Raw genomic sequence first — 21,826 nt, forward strand, 5'->3', positions numbered from 1 at the left:
CCAGTTGATGTCACGTCACTTCCGGTTGATATCGCGTCACTTACAGTTGATATCGGATAACTTACTGTTGATATCGGGTCACTTCCTGTTGTTTTGAGGGCCTTTCAGGGACACTTACTGTTGATTTGGGGGCATTGTGGGGCTACTTTCTGTTGATTTTGTGGCATTTCGAGGACACTTCCTGTTCATATTGGGTCACTTCCTGTTGATATAGATTTTTTTGAGTCACTTCCTGTTAGTTTTGTGACCCCCCCCCCCCCCCCCCCCGCCCTAAAAGTCAAAGTCCCCCTATGATTTGAACCTTATTTATCTGATTTGTAAGGTGGCTCAGCAAAACTGCATTTTAATTGAAAATCTAATCGACCCACAATTCAAAATACTGTACATTGTGTGGAATTAAATTCCACAGCGACAGAGCCCATCCATACAGTTCACATACGGTTCATTGAGTTTTTTTAAGTTTGAACTGTCTGACGTACCGTAGTACAAAAGTCACGTGACTGCGAATGTATAAATAGGGGTACTTTTCAGCCCGTCAATCTAGCGGTTTGTTTCTTTGGCAGACATTGTACAAATGGCGTCGACAAGCCGGTGAGTACGGCACTTGTTAGTCGTCATATATGGTCCGACGACAATTTATTTCTTTCCTCTTGACACACGTATGAATTCGAGTGTCAAACAAAGGACTAAAAACAAAATAAAAACCGCTAGCGCCCCTCCAGTGTTTCAGCTAGCATTTTTTTTTTTTTTAGCATAGATAGCATAGTAAGCACCGGTAATTCTGCCCACACACTGTTTCTTTGTTGTTGTTGGCTTTCAACATGTTCTTTTAAAAAGCTCCTTCGTACATCGAAGTTATCGCTGATTTTAGGTTTTGTTTCCTTAGGTTATTTTTCAACTCCGTATTTAGCTCGCCAGCCGTGTGGCTAAAACTAGCCCTCTGTGTCGGTGACAAGACATTACGTAGTGTAGTCACATTAGAATTGGAACTTGTTTTTCTATCGCGGGCGAAATTCTAATGATGTATGATCAACCGATATTTAATCGTGAGTGGTGTATCGTACTTTATATATATTTTTAAATATCTATACTTTAGAATTTAAAGTTGCATTTAGACAACATTGTACTGTAAAGCCAAATTACAACTCATTTTTGAAATCAGTTTATCACCAGTAGAAGTCCAATCCATTTGAAGTAGGAGGGGTGGCTTACGTTCATTCGCTCCCACCCTCCCAGTTTCAAATGACTGCTGTCAATGGCTGCAAATGAGTTAATTCTGAAATTTGAGGGACCCTAGCTAGCTAGTTGCTAGCTGAAAATGATTTCCACACTTCTAGAGAAGAATATCTGCACCAAAATTTTTGGCCGTCATTTGTTTCCTTGATTGTTTTGGGGAGAACAGGGCTTGTTGTCACACTCGACAACCGGAGGGCTTTGTTAAACTCATGTAAATGTCAATGAAAGAAGTGTATTATGTAGATGCCCAGTCCATTTGAACCAGGAGGGCTGGCAGCGAATGAACAAATTAGAGATGTCCCGATCCGATATTTGGATCAGATCGGACGCCGATATGGGCAAAAAAATGCGCATCGGATTGGAACATGGGAAAAATTCCGATCCAGACTTCCGATCCATTTTATATTTCTAATGTACGGTCCGGGTTTTCCAGCGCACCGATTTACATAATTCATTCCAGTTTTTGCTTCGGTTTCCCTAAAATCCGGTCCGCATTTTACGGCACACCTTCAACACACTACATTTACATTACCGTCTCCCAATTTACCGAGAGACTTTATCGGTAAAAATGTCAGATGTGTGGGATCATTTCACCTTAAAGGACGACAAAGACGAAGAGGCAGAGAGCAACATATGCCACAATAAAGTCAAGCGTAGTGGTAAAGCTGTAAGAAGTTTTGATGCAACCAGAGGTTGCGCTAGATATTTTCGTTGTCTGTCATTTTGACTGACAGGGTCATAAAAATCCGGTCATAATCTATTTTTACCTGTCACTTAAATTTTTAAAATGATAATGATGACATATTCAATAGTATTTAGTTTTCATTCATTTTTAATTAATATTGTAACGCTTGCTTGGCGGCGAAAAATTAGACACGGAAGTCGTGGTATTTTTCTCCCTCTTTTTACTCTGCTTACCGCCAACAACACCAACAAAACAACAACTCCGCCCCCAAAGAAAAAGAGGCAACTATATAGACCCCAATCACCAACGTCACACAATGATCTTGTGGTTGTCAGCCCAAAATCTTCAACATATATATTATATGCATCTTACCAGATATAAAATGACTACTACATAGTCTGTGGTGATCGTTTGGTGCCCAGATTTGTTGTCGAATTACAGCAGTCCATCTCGCTCTCCTCTTCGGGTCTCTCAGAATACGGCAGAACTTCAAGTCTCTCCGTCTATCTTCTCTGTTACTGCAACCAACCGCCACACACGCCTTCACCATTTTGATTATTAATGTTAACGAGCAGAAAAACACGCCGTAATAGGAGGCATGTACATGACGGTAATGTGTACACGACGAGCTGACACACAATATGGCGGCTCCAGTCAGGGGGGCGGAGTTGTGACGTCATGTGATTGGGGTCTATACACAGGCGGCAATCTAGTCCACCAATTGGATGATGCGCTGGCACACCGGGTGCACCAATAAGAACCTCACGTTGATGTGTCAATTACGGTGCCGCCGCCAGATCCCGGTGACGCTACAATATTCTGACAGAATAGCCAACGACGTCATGCATTAAGAGAGACAATAGCTAATTAATATGCTCACTCGCCACCCTGTTGTCTGGGGTGTGAATTGCAACCTGTCAAAATGACGGCCGGACTTCAGTTTTTTCCGTCACCGTCTTAAAAAAACGGTCAACGACGGAAAATATTCGGTTAACACGACCCCTGGATGCAACCAACCTAATCAAGCATTTAGCGAAATACCACCACAAACAATATGAGGAGTATGTTAAGAAAACCGAAGACAAAAAGAAAGGTCCAACGCAACTAACACTGGCAGAAACTTTTGCTATGCGTGACAAACTGGCACTCGACAGTCCCAAAGCCCAGGGAATAACAAGAGTCATTGCCGAAGAATTCATTCTGGATGACGAGCCATTATCTCACGTGAGTAAAGACGCAGCATCCAACATGTGATTCGGCTGCTGAAGATTCGAGAACGATTCACAAACATCCAAATTCCGATTATTGAAATATGTCAAGTAAAGCGGAACTAATACACAGCGCGGTCTTCGGGACGCAATGAGAAACTGACCGCATTGTGTCCCGAAAGTAAACATAACTTGTCTTAGACCCGTGTAATGCCAATGCTCAACTCACGGCTTTAGCTCAACTCATGCCGCTGGATAAAAAACACAAGAATACCTGACTGCTGCTGACAGCTGCAACAAACTACGTCAACGTCGTTTTACTGGAGATAATAGATATATGTATATAGAACCAGATGCTACACGACAGACTCGATTGCGTTAGCAACATAGAAGTATTGAAAACCAGATGCGTTAGTAAACAGCCGCCATCTTAAAGCAGAAGACTTCCCTAGTAGGCTGTTGTGAACCTCCCAAGCGAACCTAATTAACTTTTTATCTAAAATACTCCCAAATCGGCAAAATCTTGCCTTGAATCTATCTTCAAAACAGTCTTAAAACTTTCACATGTCGAAAGTAGACAGAAGGGAAATTATGGAATAACGGGAGCAATTTTAACAACTTTAACAGTTGATTCGCAAAATTAAATGAATTGAATGTAATTTAAAGCTGCTGATACAGAATGGGGACTTGAGTATTTTATTTACTGTTTTAAAATGTTAACTTGATACTGAAATAGTCGTTTATTTAAACCTGAGAGGCTTTTTATACAATTTTTGTAACTAATGAAAGAAAACATTAAAAGCATCTAATAGCTTGGGGGATTTGTGGGATTTTCCACTGAGGTTGTTGGTGTGTTTTGCTTTTTTAAGACAGTTTACAATATTATTTGCACGTTTTACTGACTGACTATGCCATTTCTGTTTGTTATTTATAATGTTTTGTGTTTGTCACTGAATAAACAGGTCAGTTTCTTGTTACCAACCGTTGTGTGTTATTCAAACTCACCTAATTCAGCTGGCTAGTTATCAAGGGTACTAAAACCTTTTTCAACATGAGTCTGACAGCTAAGTAAGGAGGCTAAATAACGTTAAACTTTAACACATGCTCAGATAGGTCGGTATCGGATCGGAAGTGCAAAACAATATCGGTATCGGATCGGAAGTGCAAAAACCTGGATCGGGACATCCCTAGAACAAATGTTCAGTCTCACTTCAAATGTCTAGTGCCGTCAATAGCATCAAGTGTAGTGCAAAATCAAGTTTACATCATGAGAACAAATTTCTGATCGTACAGAGCATTAAGAGCAGTTAAACATTGTATTCGTTTCAGTACTTTGAAACTTTTGACAACCCTACACTATTGGGTAGGCATGTGCCAGTATGAGATTCTGATGGAATGATAACCTTAAGACAAAGTATCACAGCTTCACGGTATCACTGTATTGCAATTACAGCTCAAAAATGTGTTACTTTGAGATCTCTGGGTTTAAAAAAAAAAAAAAAACACAAAAAAAACTTGTTTCCATCGAACAGGATTTTTATTTTTCAAAACATAATAGCAAATTGCAACATAAGTATAATGTTGAGTGAAAATAAAATTGATAAAAAAGCAAAAAAAATAACTGAAATATTATAAATAAAATAACTGAAATATTATAAATAAGATAAAAATAAATGCAGTCCTTTAAGTGAGCCTGAAGCCACAGCTAAACATTATTACCATCAGAACAAAATTATAAAAAAGCAAAAAAATAACTGAAATAGTCTGAATAAAATAAAATAACTGAAATATTCTAAATAGAATAAAAATAAATGCAGTCCTTTAAGTGAGCCTAAACCCACAGTACAACATTATTACCATCAGAACAAAAATAATTGAATTATTTTCCATAAAAAGCACGTGTGCATCATGTATCTCGTATCATGTTTACATTACACACTCCTTCTCAACACAGTTGCCAGAGAGAAAAAAAACACATTTTACCACCGCTAGACACACTAAACACGCTGGAGTTACATCTCGTAGCTGGTGGGAAACTTTCATGACAGTGTTTATGAACCTTTAATTTTGTATAAATGCGAAATCATATTGGAGCTATTGCCTCCTTGACAGCCACATGCCGCAAAATATGTTTTAACATGTTGGTTGGCCGCGGCAGTCTGTAACTTTTCTGTAGCCGAAGTATTCCCATACCAGCGATTTATTTTTCTTCGACGAGGGGGGAAAAAAGTTCAGGAGTTTCACCCCCTCCAGCCATCGTGTAGCACAGCTGACTCACTGACACTGTGCAAGAACCGGTGGAGGAAGGTTGACCCTTGCAGCTGCAAGCGAGGGATTAATCCCTGCAGTTTTGGGTCAATAGCTAATATCTTCGGGACGCTATGACGGAACATTTTTAGCGTTATTGAAACCATGATGTTTTCATACCACGGTATACCTTGAAACCGGTAATCGGCACATGTCTACTATTGGGTGATTGTTTTGTAACTTCCTCATTCATTGACATGTAATTATGCATCCCCAGTGGAGATGGTTTGACCCTTCCCAGAGTTCACTGCCCCAACCACCCCGATGCCATCTTGGTGGAGGACTATCGAGCAGGGGACATGATTTGCCCCGAATGCGGCCTCGTTGTAGGTAAGCATTTTCCACCAAGGGGGTTATACAAGGGGTAACAGATATGACCCGCTGCATGAGTACAGTAACACGTCGGTACACAAAAAAATCATTTTATGTCAATTTTTTCAAAGCTTTTTTCACTTTATATTACGAAAAACGATTCATCATACGAAAGATACGTACTGCAATTGATCGTTCCCGCTTGAGAAAGGCAATTTTGTAACTACTGTCGTCTATCTTACTATTCTAATAAGCAGATGAGGCCTGAAAATAATGCTCAACGTTGAACTAACAGTATTGTCTACACTCTGCCAGAGTGTAGAGTACACTTCCTTGTAGGGATGGGAACCTCTGGGTACCTCAAGAGATGATACGATTTGTGATACAAGGCTCACGATAACGATGATCTCACGATATGGTGATGCAACAATTATCGATCCATGGGTCAACAAATCATTCTAGGATATTCTACAAAACGACTCATAATCAGAAAAACATGCTCTTTTCATCCTTCTGCTGTGAATTGGAATGGGTTCATCGCTAGTTTCACTTTCAAATTTAATCGAAAAATGAAAAAAGACCATGTTTACCGATTCCCCCTTTTTAATAAAAAATTGTGAACAAATAAGAGAAAAGGGAAAAGTAAATGAATAAAAAGTTTAAGAGATTTACGTTTTTCCTTATTTTCAAAAAAATGTTTCCCAGACTAAATAAGAGACTAAAAATGAAACGTTTTCTCAAAATTGTAAATTGAGCTGTCTCTCGCTAGACTTGTCTGATCTTTTTTTTTTTTACTGACTTTTTAAATTTTCTTTTCTGCCGTTAAATTTTTGCTGACAATTATTAAATCGCAAACATTTTTTGGGAACACTTATATTCTTAAAGTACAAATAAACGCATAGATAACAATAATAAATCTCAAATACCGTATTTTTCGGACTATAAGTCGCAGTTTTTTTTCAGTTTGGCTGGGTGTGCGACATACTCTGGAGCGACTTTGAAATTATTAACACATTATTATATCATTTCACATGTTATTTTGGTGTTTTGGAGTGACACTGATGGTTTGGTAAACTTGTTAGCATGTTCTTTATGCTATAGACCCTACTCACCATATTGTACCTCTTTTTCAGACCAATTCTCATTGTTTTCAATTAGTCGAGCAAGTTATAGAGCAATTCATGGAAGCCCCGGTGTTATCTGACGCTGTAAACTCATTGGATCCGTTGCATAAAAGGCGTTACGTGGAAAAGCTTCAGTTTATCCATTCGCCAGATCCGTATTTGATGCCTAAATCGATGTTTTTCGACCCGCTGGCTTCGCCTGACATCTGATATCCTGATATTTACAACTATCTTGTCCACACAAAATCAGCCTATTCTCACGAAAGTTTGAAAAACTTTAAGAGCTTGGAGGCTTATAAATGCTACGTTGCTGGTTGGGTGAAACAGGTCCTCGTACACGAAAATTCGGCAGGAATCTTGTGCTCGGAAGGTGAGTTACGAAATTTTCAATTCAAAATCTTTTGTTCTTGCTAACATCCACTGTCAAGTCTAATGTATTTCATATCATTTGTCAATGGAGCTAGGGCTTTTAATGTTTGTATGGTTTAGCGATAGCACTCTCACTATATACATATATAATACGTAATAAATATGAAGTGCGATAGCACTACTCCAGATTGTCCCTAGTTGAATTTATTTTTTGGCTTTCGACCTCAGTAGTGAAATTGTAAATTAATTGTATGACAACTGTCTGATTATCCCCTTATAATTATATATTTTCAGGTAGTTCATTCACAACGTCTGAGTGTATGTTGTCGGCGATTAGCCTAGCAATGATCTTAATTGTGGTTCTCAGCCCAAAACCCTCTAAATATATATTAAATGCATCTTACCAGATATAAAATGACTACTACGTAATCTGTGGTAGTCATTTGGAGCCCAGTTTTCTCGTCGAATTGCAGCAGTCAATCTCGGTCTCCTCTTCGGGTCTCTCGGAATACGGTAAAAATTCAAGTCTCTCCGTCTATCTTCTCTGTTTTTGCAACAGACCGCCACACACGACTTCACCATTTTGATTATTAATGTTAACGAGCAGAAAAACACGCCATAATAGGATGAATTTACGAAGCGCTAATGCATTAACATGACTAGTATCCGGACAACATGGCGCGGGGGCGTGGCTGTGACGTCACGTGAGTAGGGTCTATAGTCATCTGAATAACTCTTAATAGCTAGGTTACGTTAACATACCGGCCACGTTTGCATTTCGTTGTTCATGCATCATGTAACATTATCATGTCATACTATACATTTATTCAGCATGTTGTTCTCTGTTGTATTTTTATTTTAAATTGTCTGTCAAGATGACATCTGTATTATGTGTTGGATTTTATCAAGTAAATTTCCCCACAAAATGTGACTTATACTCCATTGCAACCTATGTTTTTTTTTTCCTCTTCGTTGCGCATTCTTGGGCTGGTGCAACTTATACCCAGGTGCGACTTAAAATACTGTAAACAATGAGATCAAATGCTGATGGCATTAACTCGTGCAAAAGAAAGGCATGTAAGCAGATTCAGAACACTGTGACTTAGGATAGAAGTTGATATGACGCTACGGTGGAGTATTGGGGCCAAATAAATTTTAAAGGACTACGAAGTAAAGTTGTACTTTTGCTACGAAAAAAAAAGTCTCTATTACATAGGGGTAATGTAGCTGTGAGCCGCTACGGACTTTACATACAAGTTCCTTAGATGGGAGCTACAACGAAGCATTAGTATAAATTCTTCTATTGATTATAATGTAGCTGAAGCAAAATAATGATTTCCTTATTTGTAAAACCGATTCTAAGATGCAAGATGCTTTAAATATTGATTTTAACGGAGGCGGCAACGCACTACGTAAAGTACTTAGCTGCTTATTCAGCTACATTAGCCCCTAATACTTTGTCCTATGACGCACATAAAGGCAACTTCAACTAAAAATGTCGTTATGTGGACTTAAGATCGGCCGGCTTGTTGTCTCCTGTAGGCATGTGCCGGTTTGAAATTTTGACGGTACGATAACCGTGGGCAAAAATACCGCGGTTTCACGGTATCACGGTTTTGCAATTATAGCTCCAAAATGTGTTATTTTGATATGTATGGGTTAAAAAATTAATTTTTAATTTAATATTGGTAAAATTATCAATTTAAAAAATTGTTTTTTTTAATAAAATTAAAATAAATATAGCTTATAGACTATAGACCCTACCCACCGACGTCACAAAATCACGTGATCGCTGTATTGTTCCGCCCCATTGTCCGTCATTTTGTGTCTGTATTATCAATGGTCTCAATTGATCGAGCAATTTATAATGCATTCCATGGAAGACCCGGTGCTTTCGGATGCCGTAAACTCACTGGATGCGTTGCTTAAAAGGCGTTAAGTGGAAAAGCTTCAGTTTATCCATTCGCCAGATCCATATTTGATGCCTAAATCGATGTTTTTCGACCCGCTGTCTTCGCCGTCTTTGCCTGACATCTGCTAGCTAGCCTGATATTTACAACTATCTTGTCCACACAAAATCAGCCTATTCTCACGAAAGTTTGAAAAACTTTAAGAGCTTGGAGGCTTATAAATACTTCGTTGCTGGTTGGGTGAAACAGGTCCTCGTCCACGAAAATTCGGCAGGAATCTATCTTGTGCTTGGAAAGGTGAGTTACGAAATTTTCAATTCAAAATCTTTTGTTCTTGCTAACATCCACTGTCAAGTCTAATGTATTTCATGTCATTTGTCAATGGAGCTAGGGCTTTTAATGTTTATATGGTTTAGCGATAGCACTCTCACTACATACATACGTGTATGTTGTCGGCGATTAGCCTAACAATGATCTTAATTGTGGTTGTCAGCCCAAAACCCTCTAAATATATATTAAATGCATCTTACCAGATATAAAATGACAACTACATAATCTGTGGTAATCGTTTGGAGCCCAGTTTTCTCGTCGAATTGCAGCAGCCCATCTCGCTCTCCTCACCGGGTCTCTCGGAATACGGTAAAACTTCAAGTCTCTCCATCTATCTTCTCTGTTATTGCAACCGACCGCCACACACGCCTTCACCATTTTGATTATTAATGTTAACGAGCAGAAAATTGGTAGACATTAATAATCAAAATGGTGAAGTCGTGTGTGGCGGTCGGTTGCAAAAACAGAGAAGATAGACGGAGAGACTTGAAGTTTTACCGTATTCCGAGAGACCCGGAGAGGAGACCGAGATTGACTGCTGCAATTCAACGAGAAAACTGGGCTCCAAACGACTACCACAGATTATGTAGTAGTCATTTTATATCTGGTAAGATGCATTTAATATATATTTAGAGGGTTTTGGGCTGACAACCACAATTAAGATCATTGCTAGGCTAATCGCCGACAACATACACTCAGAAGTTGTGAATGAACTACCTGAAAATATATAATTATAAGGGGATAATCAGACAGTTGTCATACAATTAATTTACAATTTCACTATTGAGGTCAAAAGCCAAAAAATAAATTCAACTAGGGACAATCTGGAGTAGTGCTATCGCACTTCATATTTATTACATATTATATATGTATGTAGTGAGAGTGCTATCGCTAAACCATATAAACATTAAAAGCCCTAGCTCCATTGACAAATGACATGAAATACATTAGACTTGACAGTGGATGTTAGCAAGAACAAAAGATTTTGAATTGAAAATTTCGTAACTCACCTTCCCGAGCACAAGATAGATTCCTGCCGAATTTTCGTGGACGAGGACCTGTTTCACCCAACCAGCAACGAAGTATTTATAAGCCTCCAAGCTCTTAAAGTTTTTCAAACTTTCGCGAGAATAGGCTAATTTTGTGTGGACAAGATAGTTGTAAATATCAGGGTAGCTAGCAGATGTCAGGCAAAGACGGCGAAGACAGCGGGTCGAAAAACATCGATTTAGGCATCAAATATGGACCTGGCGAATGGATAAACTGAAGCTTTTCCACATAACGCCTTTTATGCAACGCATCCACTGAGTTTACAGCGTCAGATAACACCGGGGCTTCCATGAATTGCTCTATAACTTGCACGACTAATTGAAAACAATGAGAATAAGTCTAAAAAATACGGACAATATGGCGGCCGGATACAGCGACACGTCATTTTGTGACGTAAGTGAGTAGGGTCTATAGTGTCTCTTTCTCACACAGCAACAAACGGGAGGGGGTGAGCGCTGCCGCGCCAAGCCACTTCTGGCTGCATTTTTGACACATGAAAAATGGCGAATAGTGTACTACGGTCTGACGGTAAATTTTAGTGGTTTTCACACCACGGTAAACCGTGAAACCGGTAACCGGCACATGCCTAGTCTCCTGTCGTCTTCCAAAATTATACCTGGCTGACAGCGTTTCAGGTGTTCATTCATGGCCGACGTGCTGCTGTGGTATGCAAGCTCGGTTTTGCAGAGACTCCATAGACAGTGACACTCCCCTTTGTTCCGTTAAAATAAATCCATGTTTTGGCCACTTGGTCTTCTTTTTGGGCTTTGTGCCTTTGACTGGGAGGAGCCCCTCACAGTCAAATGGATTAGATGTCTGGCACCGTCAAGGGCAGTCAAATGAGTTCAATATTTATATATGGCAGCAGTGGGTGGCAGGTTATCATTCCGATCCAGCAAAGACGGTCAAACCAATGTGGTTTTTGCCAATTACACACCAGATCGGTAAAAAAAAAGTAGTATAAAAATCATTGTGGAATTGGTCGGGCAACTAATGCGTTACCGTAATAAATGTGAAAATCTCTCCAAAAATGTCCCAGGCGATCGAGTGATTGACGTCGGTTCCGAGTGGAGGACGTTCTCGAACGAGAAAGCGCTCAAAGATCCGTCCAGAGTGGGAGACGCGCAGAACCCGCTGCTAAATGGAGGAGATCTTACTACCATGATCAGCAAGGTTGGCTCACCCGGCAGCAACATGTTTCATTCCACTAACGTTAATAGATGTCTAAAAAAAAAATTTTTTTTACTGCTTGTACTTTTTCTTGAAAGTATGGCTTGATTCTCATAACATTGCACACTTTCTCCAAAATATGGAGGGGTGATTATGTTTTGATTTCAACCAAATTTTGTTTGGACTTCCAGGGAACAGGCGCCGCTAGTTTCGATGAGTTCGGCAATTCCAAGTACCAGAATCGGCGCACCATGAGCAGTTCGGACCGCGCAATGCTCAACGCCTTCAAAGAGATCACCACCATGGCCGATCGCATCAACCTCCCCAGAAATATTATCGTAAGTGGACTAGGGCTGCCATTATCCAATTAAATCGATAGCTTTTTTTTTTTTGATAGTCAATACATTTTTGAGACACGTTGTTTTTGTACAATTGGTAAAATCCTCTTTTTTAATTTATTTATTTATTTATTTATTTTACATTAATAAATTTTTTAGAAGCATTTTTTTAATCGTTTTAGGTGCTAATAAAAAAAATAACAGTAAATATTGACTATTTTTTCTTGGAAATTTGAATTCTTTTAAACTCAGAATGTATTTTGCATTGAATTTACTTTCTTAATTGCAGAAACTATATTCCTTTTAAAATATATATTTTTTGCACATTGTATATGAACAAGGAAAAAAAGTCAATATTGTCTGATTATATTTAAAAAATTCTCCGTGAAAAAAATTTTAAAACTAAAAAAGTTTAAACTATTAGTTTTTATTTATTAAATTTGAAGAAGCAATCAGGGAAAAAAAACAATGTCTAAATTCTTGATATGTATATATATATATATATATATATATATGAACTATTATTAAAATAGAAGGAAATATTTTTTAAAAATAATTTTATGTACTTTGTTAAATAAAAAAGCAAAATAATAGTAAATAGTAGAGCTGCCTTATAATGACTTTTAAACCAAAATTCCGATTTTGTCCAACTCCAAAAATCCGATACCAATATATGCGGTCGAGGACTTAACATATTATGGCTAATTGTATTGTGATGCCCCACTGGATGCTTTGATACTGCTAAATGTAACCACGTCAAGGTTTTCCCTAAAAACATTTTATGAAAAATAAGAACTGCAACTGAAATTATGGAAAAAGTGCCTTTATTGCACCACTATGTTTGATTTTGAAATCAAAATAGTGCAAGCACATTTTTTTTTTTTTTTTTTAGATCAAGTACAAGTTAAAGTGCCAATAAGGCACCTATTGTGTCCTCAATGTGTGCGTAGATACATAAATCGACAGATAGCGAACAAAGTAAAGTTGAATTGGGTATACTGTGGTTATTTTTCTCTTGACAAGAGGACTGATACTTTTTGTAAAACTAAAAACAACAAAACATTTTGTCAATAATATGAAAAAAAGTAATTAAAAAAAAAAAAAAAAAAAAAAAAAAAGCAAAGAATACACCACGTGCCAATTTGAATAGCAACGGGTAGTACAGCTTGCAAGCAATGAAATAATGTAACTACATTTTACCACAAAACAAATTATGCACATCTCCAATATATTACACAGAGCCCATGATTATAAAAGGAAGAATATAACTTAAGAGTCATGCTTCCATAAGACACAAACAATGTGGTGAGATGGCAAGATCTGCTACGGTACACTTAGCTTGTCCATTTAGCCCTCTCTATTCACAATGAGCTCGCATTGACATATGATTACGTCAGCAGAAAGTGCTGGAACTTATAAAACGTAATTACACCTAAGCGCCAGCAGGGAGCAAAAAACACCAGAAACACAGGCCGCCAATGAGTGGACATGACAGTACAGTGATACCTCAGCTCACGAACATAATTGGTTCCCAGAAAGTGTGTGTAAGGCGAAAATTTCGTCTTCCGAACATTTATTTCCCATATGAAACCATTAAAATGAGAATAATCCGTTCCCAGGTCCCCATAAAACATAATTTTCTACTAAATAAGCCTTAAAACTACACAAAAATATACCTTATTTTATGTATAATAAATGTGCTATTGTATTATAATTAAAGAAATAAACTGTACTGTATAATAAAGTCGTTTTATTTACCTTTGTGATGGTAGTTGATGGCTTGATGGAATGGAGTGGGAGGAGGAGGGAGGGAGGGAGTTACTGTTTGGAAGGGAGAGTGTTACCGGCAAAGTGCGCAGTTAGCATAGACTAGACTCCAGTGCTGTGTCCCCCACATGCTTTTGGTTGTTAATAAAAGTGCCCACAAAAAGCCATCCGACGCCTCTGGGTGTTTGTATGCACGCCGTCACCTTTCTGGAGAGGAAATCGGGCGAACCGAAGACAACCGACGACAACGAGCCAACGTGACTCGCCGGTCCACTTCTCACTACGGTGGGAAGCTGAAAGCACCGCCAATTACCAGTCGAGGGCGAATTGGTAACACGAGTCACCTTCCATAAGGACTGTAGGTAACTCTTTTTCGGTCCCATAATAGCAAAAGTACACTCAATATGGTCCAAAATGTCTATCAAACACAAACCACGTCCGCACTCAACGAAAGGGAGGGGACGAACTGGGACGCCATGAGCGTGCGTCAGCTTCTCGTGGCGCTGTTCGACCGCGTGGTTTGGTTCGCCCGCCGAAAACTAGTTCGTCAGCAGAGACTATATGCTCGCGAATTTAATGTTCTTGAGGCGAAAAGTTCGTGAGCTTAAGCGTTCGTGAGCTGAGGTATCACTGTACTCTGCCATATGCATATTGGCCCAAAACAGATCATGAAAAAACCGATGTCGATATTATCCGATATAATTTTAAAATGCTTTAAATGTTTTTTTTTTTTTTTTTTTTTTTTACTTAAATCCTTTGCATTGAATAGACGTTTTTAATTCAAAAAAACTATATTCCTTTTAAGATATGTATGGCGGAAAACACTCAGGTGACATGAGGTTCCGCTCTGAGACCCCCAATTTGGCCGAATTTCAAAATTGTCCGATATGCATGTGTGATACGTCATTGGAAAGCTTAAAATCTCAATTTTCTGGGGGAAGAGAAATTTTGAACAGGAGGGCATTTAAAAAAAAAAAAAAAAAATTTAAACAGCAAAACCCTAACAGGAGATTTGAACACGCGAGAGCAGAATTAAAGACGCCACAATTTTAACGAAATATTATCGCATACTTACCACTTTTTGATCCATAAACTCCATGTAGCATGTATTACCGAGTGTCAAAACACAGCTGTGAATGGCCACAGCCGGAATTTTGAGGGATTTTATGGGTGAAACATGGTAATATAACAAGGGTCGCGATGCAGACATCAAGGAGTGGTCGAGAATTTCATTTTCATATATTTACCGTTTTAAACGTTTTTGTTTTTCAATTTCTCTTTGTTTGGATCAACTATTTATCATCTGGCGTGGCTCAGTGGTAGGGTAGCTCTCCCACAACCCAGAGGTTGTGGGTTCAAATCTCTGCCCTGATGAACTTGCCTAAGTATCCTTGAGCAAGATACTGAACCCCACATTGCTCCTGGTGCTGCGTCACCAGTAGGTAGATGGCGAAGTAGTGTAAAGTGCTTTGAGCGCCTTGAAAGGTGGAAAAGCGCTATATAGGTATAACACCATTTACCATCTAAAATATTGGGGAAAATGCGACAGTAACGAAAAAAATACAATAAGCAATAGTTATGAGGTAGATATCTGACTTTTTTACAGACACCAAGTTTTTCATTGTGACGTAATTTGTTAAAAATATGCGAGTCAACAATTTTTAAGTTTTTTTTTTTTTTTTTTTTAAACTAAATATTAGACATCAATTAATGATTCTTAGCTAAAAATGACGGACATTTCGAATAATAAATACGATTACTTACCTTCTTTTTATGGCTAGGTTGAAACAAAAGCAGTTGCGCAACGCTGTAAACAGGGGTTTTCAGGGTAAAACGGACAAATTAAAAATAGTTCGGTGGCTTATTGCGCCATGAATCTGCTATGGCAGCATAAAGACATATTGTTTTATCTATTTTTGGATCAAAACAAAGTATGCGATAATATCTCGTTAAAGTCATGGCGTCTGTAATTCTGTTCTCGCGTGCTCTCACCTCCAGATAGGGTTTTGCTGTTTAAAAAAAAATATATATATATTTTTTTTTAAATGCCCTCCTGCTCAAAATTTTTCTTCCCCCAGAAAATTGAGATTTTAAGCTTTCCAATGATGTATCACACATGCATATCGGACAATTTTGAAAGTTTGCTAAATTGGGGGTCTTAGAGCGGAACTTCAAGTCGCCTGAGTTTTTTCCGCCAAATATTAAAAAAAAAAAAAAAAGAAAAAAACATTGAACTATCTAAACCACTCAAATCTTTAATGTTTAGTACTCTCATTGGTGTTTTTTGCCATGCAGGACAGAACCAACAACCTATTCAAGCAAGTTTATGAACAGAAGAGCCTGAAGGGTCGAGCCAACGACGCCATCGCGTCGGCCTGCCTCTACATTGCCTGCAGACAAGAAGGCGTCCCGCGGACATTTAAAGGTCTGACGGCAAGTCAAAGATCTCTGGCGCGGGACCAGTCAACAATTTTTTTTTTTCTTTCTTCCTTTCGGCAGAAATTTGCGCTGTGTCGCGCATCTCCAAAAAGGAAATCGGCCGCTGCTTCAAGCTCATCCTGAAGGCGCTGGAGACCAGCGTGGACCTGATTACCACCGGAGATTTCATGTCGCGCTTCTGCTCCAACCTGGGCCTGCCCAAGCAGGTGCAAATGGCCGCCACATACATTGCAATGAAAGCCGTGGAGCTGGACCTGGTACCAGGACGCAGTCCCATCTCCGTGGCAGCCGCCGCCATCTACATGGCCTCGCAGGCCTCCGCTGAGAAGAAGACGCAGAAAGGTAACTGCTACCTACCTTCCTACACCCCCTCTCCAAAAAAAACATTTGTTTGAATACAACAAAACCGTTTGAATACCGTATTTTTGCGACCATAGGGCGCACTGTGTTCAACAGGCGCAAGCTCAATTTCGGTTGATATATTTTTGTATTTAACACACACACAGGGCGCGCAGCAAAACTGAGTTCAATTGGACCTCGTTAAAATTCCACCACGGACAGAAAGACATTCTTTCTCTTTCTGTTTCTTGAGTTCTTAAAAGTTAAATGTTAGTATGAGTTAAAATAATTTGATATTCAAACCCCTCTTCCCATATGAGTTGTCGGCGTCTGCGGTAAAACCTAAAAGGGAAACTCAACTTAAAAGAAAGTGCGGCTGGCTTGACCACGGAATTAGAAAACACTGCTCACTTCAGACAGCAAGCAGAAAACAATAAGAGGGATTCCGTAAAAGTTTTTTTTTTTTTAACACACAAAAAACCCTGCGATCGCGAAAAGGGAGACAAAAAAGGGTCCGTGGCAGTGGGTCGGGGTGAAAAAACCGTGAGGGAAAACCGCGGTGAGAGGCAGACAAACAAAAAAATAAGGCAACTAGGAACAAAAGGATACACAAACTGTCAAATAGCAGCAAGTCAATATCTCAGCAAGCCGCCTAGGATCGGTTTGAAAACACTGCTGGTGGGCTGGAATTGGATGCCGGTACGATGTTGAGAATTCATCCCATAGCTCTCTAACAAAACAATCTGATCAGCAGCGGAATGTGACAAAATCATGCCAGTCGTCATACTAGCTTCTAGGGCTGTCCCAAACGACTAATTTTCTCCCGATTAGTCAGCCGACTATTTTTACGATTAGTCGGGTAATCTAATAATTAAAAAAAAAAAATTTTTTAATTTTTTTTTACTAATTTAGCAATGAAATTTTTGTTGACGCTTATCAATTCACAAAAAAATATATTGGAACACTTAAATTATTTATTAAAGTACAAATAAACATGTAAATAACAATAATAAATCACAAATAAACAATGAGTTCAAATGCTGATAGAATTAACTAGTGTAGCATCCCGATTGGGAAAGATGGTCTCTTAAACTGATGGTTTACAACTTTTATTCCATTCTTGATGTAAACACACTGTAAGAGCTACGGTGCACACAAATAAAACAACACAATTAGAAATTAACAAAAACTTTTCACCTTTTTCCTTTGAAACCTTATTTATATATCAATGAATTGCCTTTACCTTAATATATTACCTTATCATTGACAATCTCTCCCTTGAGTGCAATCACTGTATATACTGTATATTTTTATGACCTTTTAACCTTATATAATTTTCTAAACCATAAAATAAACCATAACACGAAATAAACCTTTCAATTAGCATTAAGAACAATACTAATAGCACTTATAGGCCTAGTGTCAATGAAATATCATTATTCAGTAAGGCGACAGCACCCTCTGGTGTACAAAAAATGAAAAAAAAATAATTTTTTTACCAACTTGGTGCGGCGCATGGTGTTTATTCACGGCCGACTTGCAGCCAAGCTTGGCATTGAAGCGACAGGGCAGAAGAGTGTACCCTCCTTCGTTTCTTTCAAATAAGTCAATGTTTTAGACACTCTGGTGCGCTTTTTTTGGCTTTGTGCCGCTTTCCCCGCTTGCATACAGAGCATCCGACATTCTGAACTTTCCATACGTATATTTTTTTAACCCTTCATTAACCGTCGACGGGACGTTGTGCTCGTCGACGGATTTACGTCATCGATGACGTCGACTACATCGACTAGTCGGGACAGCTCTACTAGCTTTGTTTGCTAGCTAGCACAGCTATTCTTCCAGTCCAGGCCAACCGCATCATCACCCCCAGCGTGCATTGCGTGCGTAAAAAAATGGTGCCTTCCGTAGGTCAAAACCTGTACTAAACATTAGATTTTTAAATCAATGGCAATATGTGTTTCTAATAACATATTTTAGTAGAAGAGAATATTGTGGCTTATTAGAGCCTACAAGTCTTGAAGTCTGAGGTTCCCTTCAACAAAGTACTCACATCAATCTTAAACCACAAATCCATCAGTTCTCATCAGCTGGTCTCGGTCTCCATCAAACACAGATGGTTCCTTCTCGTCGTTGTGAGAGTCTGTCTCCTTGCCGTGTGTCTCCTCCTCCTTAAAAATGATGCCAATGCTGGCGAAAGCCAGAAAAAATGTGCAAACGCTGCCCAAGCATCCACAATCCATTTGCAAATTGTGGTGTATATTGCCCGGCGCTTCCTCATCCATTGCTTCCACGCTGCTCACAAGTTGATTTTGATGACTTCAATCTAGAGCTGTCCCAACTAGTCGACGTCATCGATGACGTAAATGCATCGACAGGCAAAACATAACGTCGACGGGTAATGACTGTTTTTAAAAAAAATTACATGCGGATAAAGTTTAGAATGGCGGGCGCTCGCGATGCAAGCGGTTGTTACTGGCACCCCCAAGGGGGCCGCTCTTATTTCAATGTGACCGGCATTGTCAGATTGAGCAAAGAGGAAGAAAGTGGGCGAGCGAGAGAGAGGGAGCGAGATCAGTGAGTTGGGAAAGAGCGCGGGTACCGCGGAGTTCAGTGGCTGCATCCCCCACATTTTTGTTTTGGTCAGTAAAAGTATCCATAAAGAGCCATCCGACGATTCTCTGTGTTTTTATGCACGCCGCCGCCTTCCTGAGGAGGAAATCGGAGGAACCGACGACAACGAGCCAAGTGAATCGCCGGTTCACTCTTCACTATGGCGAGGAGTTGAAAACACCGCCAATTACCAAACAGGGCAGAATTGGTGACACATGAAAGTGGCATAATGCCAAAAAAGCGGACCGCAATAGCCAGAGCCTGGAATTATTTCAAGGAAAATATGGAGGGTGCCACTGTTTGTACTCTTTGCTAAGCTGAGCTCGCATACCACAGTAGCACGTCGGCTATGAACGAACACTTGAAGCGCCGTCACCTAAGTATAATTTTCGAAGACAACAAGAAACAACAAGCTAGCGGATTGTAAGTCCATACAACTTTCTAACGATTTTTTAAAAATGGAAGTTACCTGTATGTGCGTCGTATCAACGTCCGTTTTTATTTAATAAAATAATTAATATAATATACTAGTCCTTCTTGAAAAATTAGCATATTGTGATAAAGTTCGTTATTTTCTGTAATGTACTGATAAACATCATAGACTTTCATATATTTTACATTCATTACACACAACTGAAGTAGTTCAAGCCTTTTATTGTTTTAATATTGATGATTTTGGCAGAAAAGCCGAGAAAAACCAAAAATCCCTGTCGCAAAAAATTTGCATATCATGAAAAGGTACTCTAAAGAAGCTACTAACCTAATCATCTGAATCAACGAATTAACTCCAAACCCCTGCGAAAGATTCCTGAGGCTTTTTAAAACTCCCATCCTGGTTCATTACACAAAACCGCAATCATGGGCAAGACTGCCGACCTGACTGCTGTCCAGAAGGCCATCATTGACACCGTCAAGCAAGAGGCTAAGACACAGAAATTTCTGAGCGAATAGGCTGTTCCCAGAGTGCTGTATCAAGGCACCTCTGTGGGAAGGAAAAAGTGTGGAAGGAAACGCTGGACAACCAGAAGAGGTGACCGCAACCTGAGAAAGATTTTGGAGAAGGGCCGATTCCAGACCTTGGGGGACCTGCAGAAACCTGGAAATGGCCTACAGGTGCTGCATTCCCCAGGTCAAGCCACTTTTGAACCTGAAACAGCGGCAGAAGCGCCTGACCTGGGCTACAGAGAAGCAGGACTGGACTGTTGCTCAGTGGTTCAAAGTACTTTTTTCAGATGAAAGCAAATTTTGCATGTCATTCGGAAATCAAGGAGCCAGAGTTTGGCGCAACACTCTGGAGAAGGAAATGCCATAATACTGCAAAATGGACCCGAAGGTGTGCCATTCGTTAAATCGTAATTTGACCGTGTAGTTTCTAATACTCTGCTTCTTGTTTGTTCCTCTCCAGAAATCGGAGACATCGCCGGTGTGGCGGACGTGACCATCCGACAGTCGTACCGACTCATCTACCCTCGCGCCGCCGAACTTTTTCCTCCGGATTTCAAATTTGACACGCCGGTTGACAAGCTGCCCCAAATGTGAAAAGATCCACTTTTTTATTCACCTGAGATTTCAAGCATTTGCTCTGGCGTCCTCAGAGCAGAAAGATGGACACACATTCCAGTTATCGCAAGAGATGAACTCTTACCTACTTGACGGACATGTTCAAATGGGGTAAAAAAAAACAACAACAAAAAAACACTCTTTTAGGCTGCATTTATTAAAAACTTTGGGTAGGAGAATTATCCGCTTCTGTTTTGTTTGTTTGAACTTTAATTTAAAATAAAAGCTTTGGGTAGGAAAAGGATCCGCTTCTATTTGATTACTTTTAAACTAATTTTAAATAAAAGCTTTCCATTGGAATTGAGATTCCATATTGAGAAACATTAACAAAATTCATTCGACTTCCAAATGACACTTTGAACCATTTAGACTCAAAAGATGGCTGACAAAAAATGTACATGTACTCCGTTACATTTACTTGATTAACCTTTTGAGAAAAATGTATTTCTAAGAGTAGTATTACGAAGCCATAGTTTTTACTTTAGATTTGTGAAGATAAAATATCACTCTGCTACTTTGGGCTACACAAGTCGTTACATTTTCCCTCCTTATTCTACTACTGTGTTAAATTTTTATGCCAGCGATGCCAAGAGTAAGAGCATTACCAATTTCACCAATGAGACGTCGCAACAATAATCACATGGCTCCATTATACTAATAAGACGTAAGCTTGCCGTTCTATTATCACGGCAGCCTGTCTAATCACGTGGCGTCTTTAAAGCACCGTAAAAAATGATTTGACATAGAGCGCTGCCCTCAACATGACTCAAAAGCATTTTAACCTCTCTCGCAGTTTTTATTTGGAACTGATTGACCACGGAAAACCAGAGATATATAATTTCATAATAGTAAGGAACTGTTTTCTCCACTAGAGGGCACTCATGCTTTTTGGACAAATAATGATTTATTTCTGTCATTTTTTTCTCTCACCGGAATTCAATGTTTTTTTTTATTTCTCTGAGGAAAACTAATGTAAGCAGTTACAATGTTACTCATTACATTTTTTGGATTACTACTTTAGTAATATTATTTTTAAAGTAACTCTACTCTTACTTGACAAAAATCTTTAGCT

General features: G+C 39.2%; 1 protein-coding gene across 1 annotated transcript; it reads left to right on the forward strand.

Annotated features, from left to right (window-relative positions):
• Nucleotides 1-512: 512 nt before the first annotated feature.
• On the forward strand, nucleotides 513-20,979 carry gtf2b (general transcription factor IIB). Its single transcript, XM_057856552.1, has 7 exons — nucleotides 513-591; nucleotides 5,654-5,766; nucleotides 11,571-11,704; nucleotides 11,893-12,039; nucleotides 16,102-16,231; nucleotides 16,306-16,587; nucleotides 20,600-20,979. Exons 1-7 carry the CDS (start codon nucleotides 575-577, stop codon nucleotides 20,731-20,733), a joined length of 957 nt encoding a protein of 318 aa, XP_057712535.1. The 5' UTR covers nucleotides 513-574; the 3' UTR covers nucleotides 20,734-20,979.
• The last annotated feature ends 847 nt before the right edge of the window (nucleotides 20,980-21,826 follow it).

The sequence above is a fragment of the Corythoichthys intestinalis genome, chromosome 14 (genome assembly GCF_030265065.1).
Source record: "Corythoichthys intestinalis isolate RoL2023-P3 chromosome 14, ASM3026506v1, whole genome shotgun sequence".
Taxonomy (NCBI): domain Eukaryota; kingdom Metazoa; phylum Chordata; class Actinopteri; order Syngnathiformes; family Syngnathidae; genus Corythoichthys; species Corythoichthys intestinalis.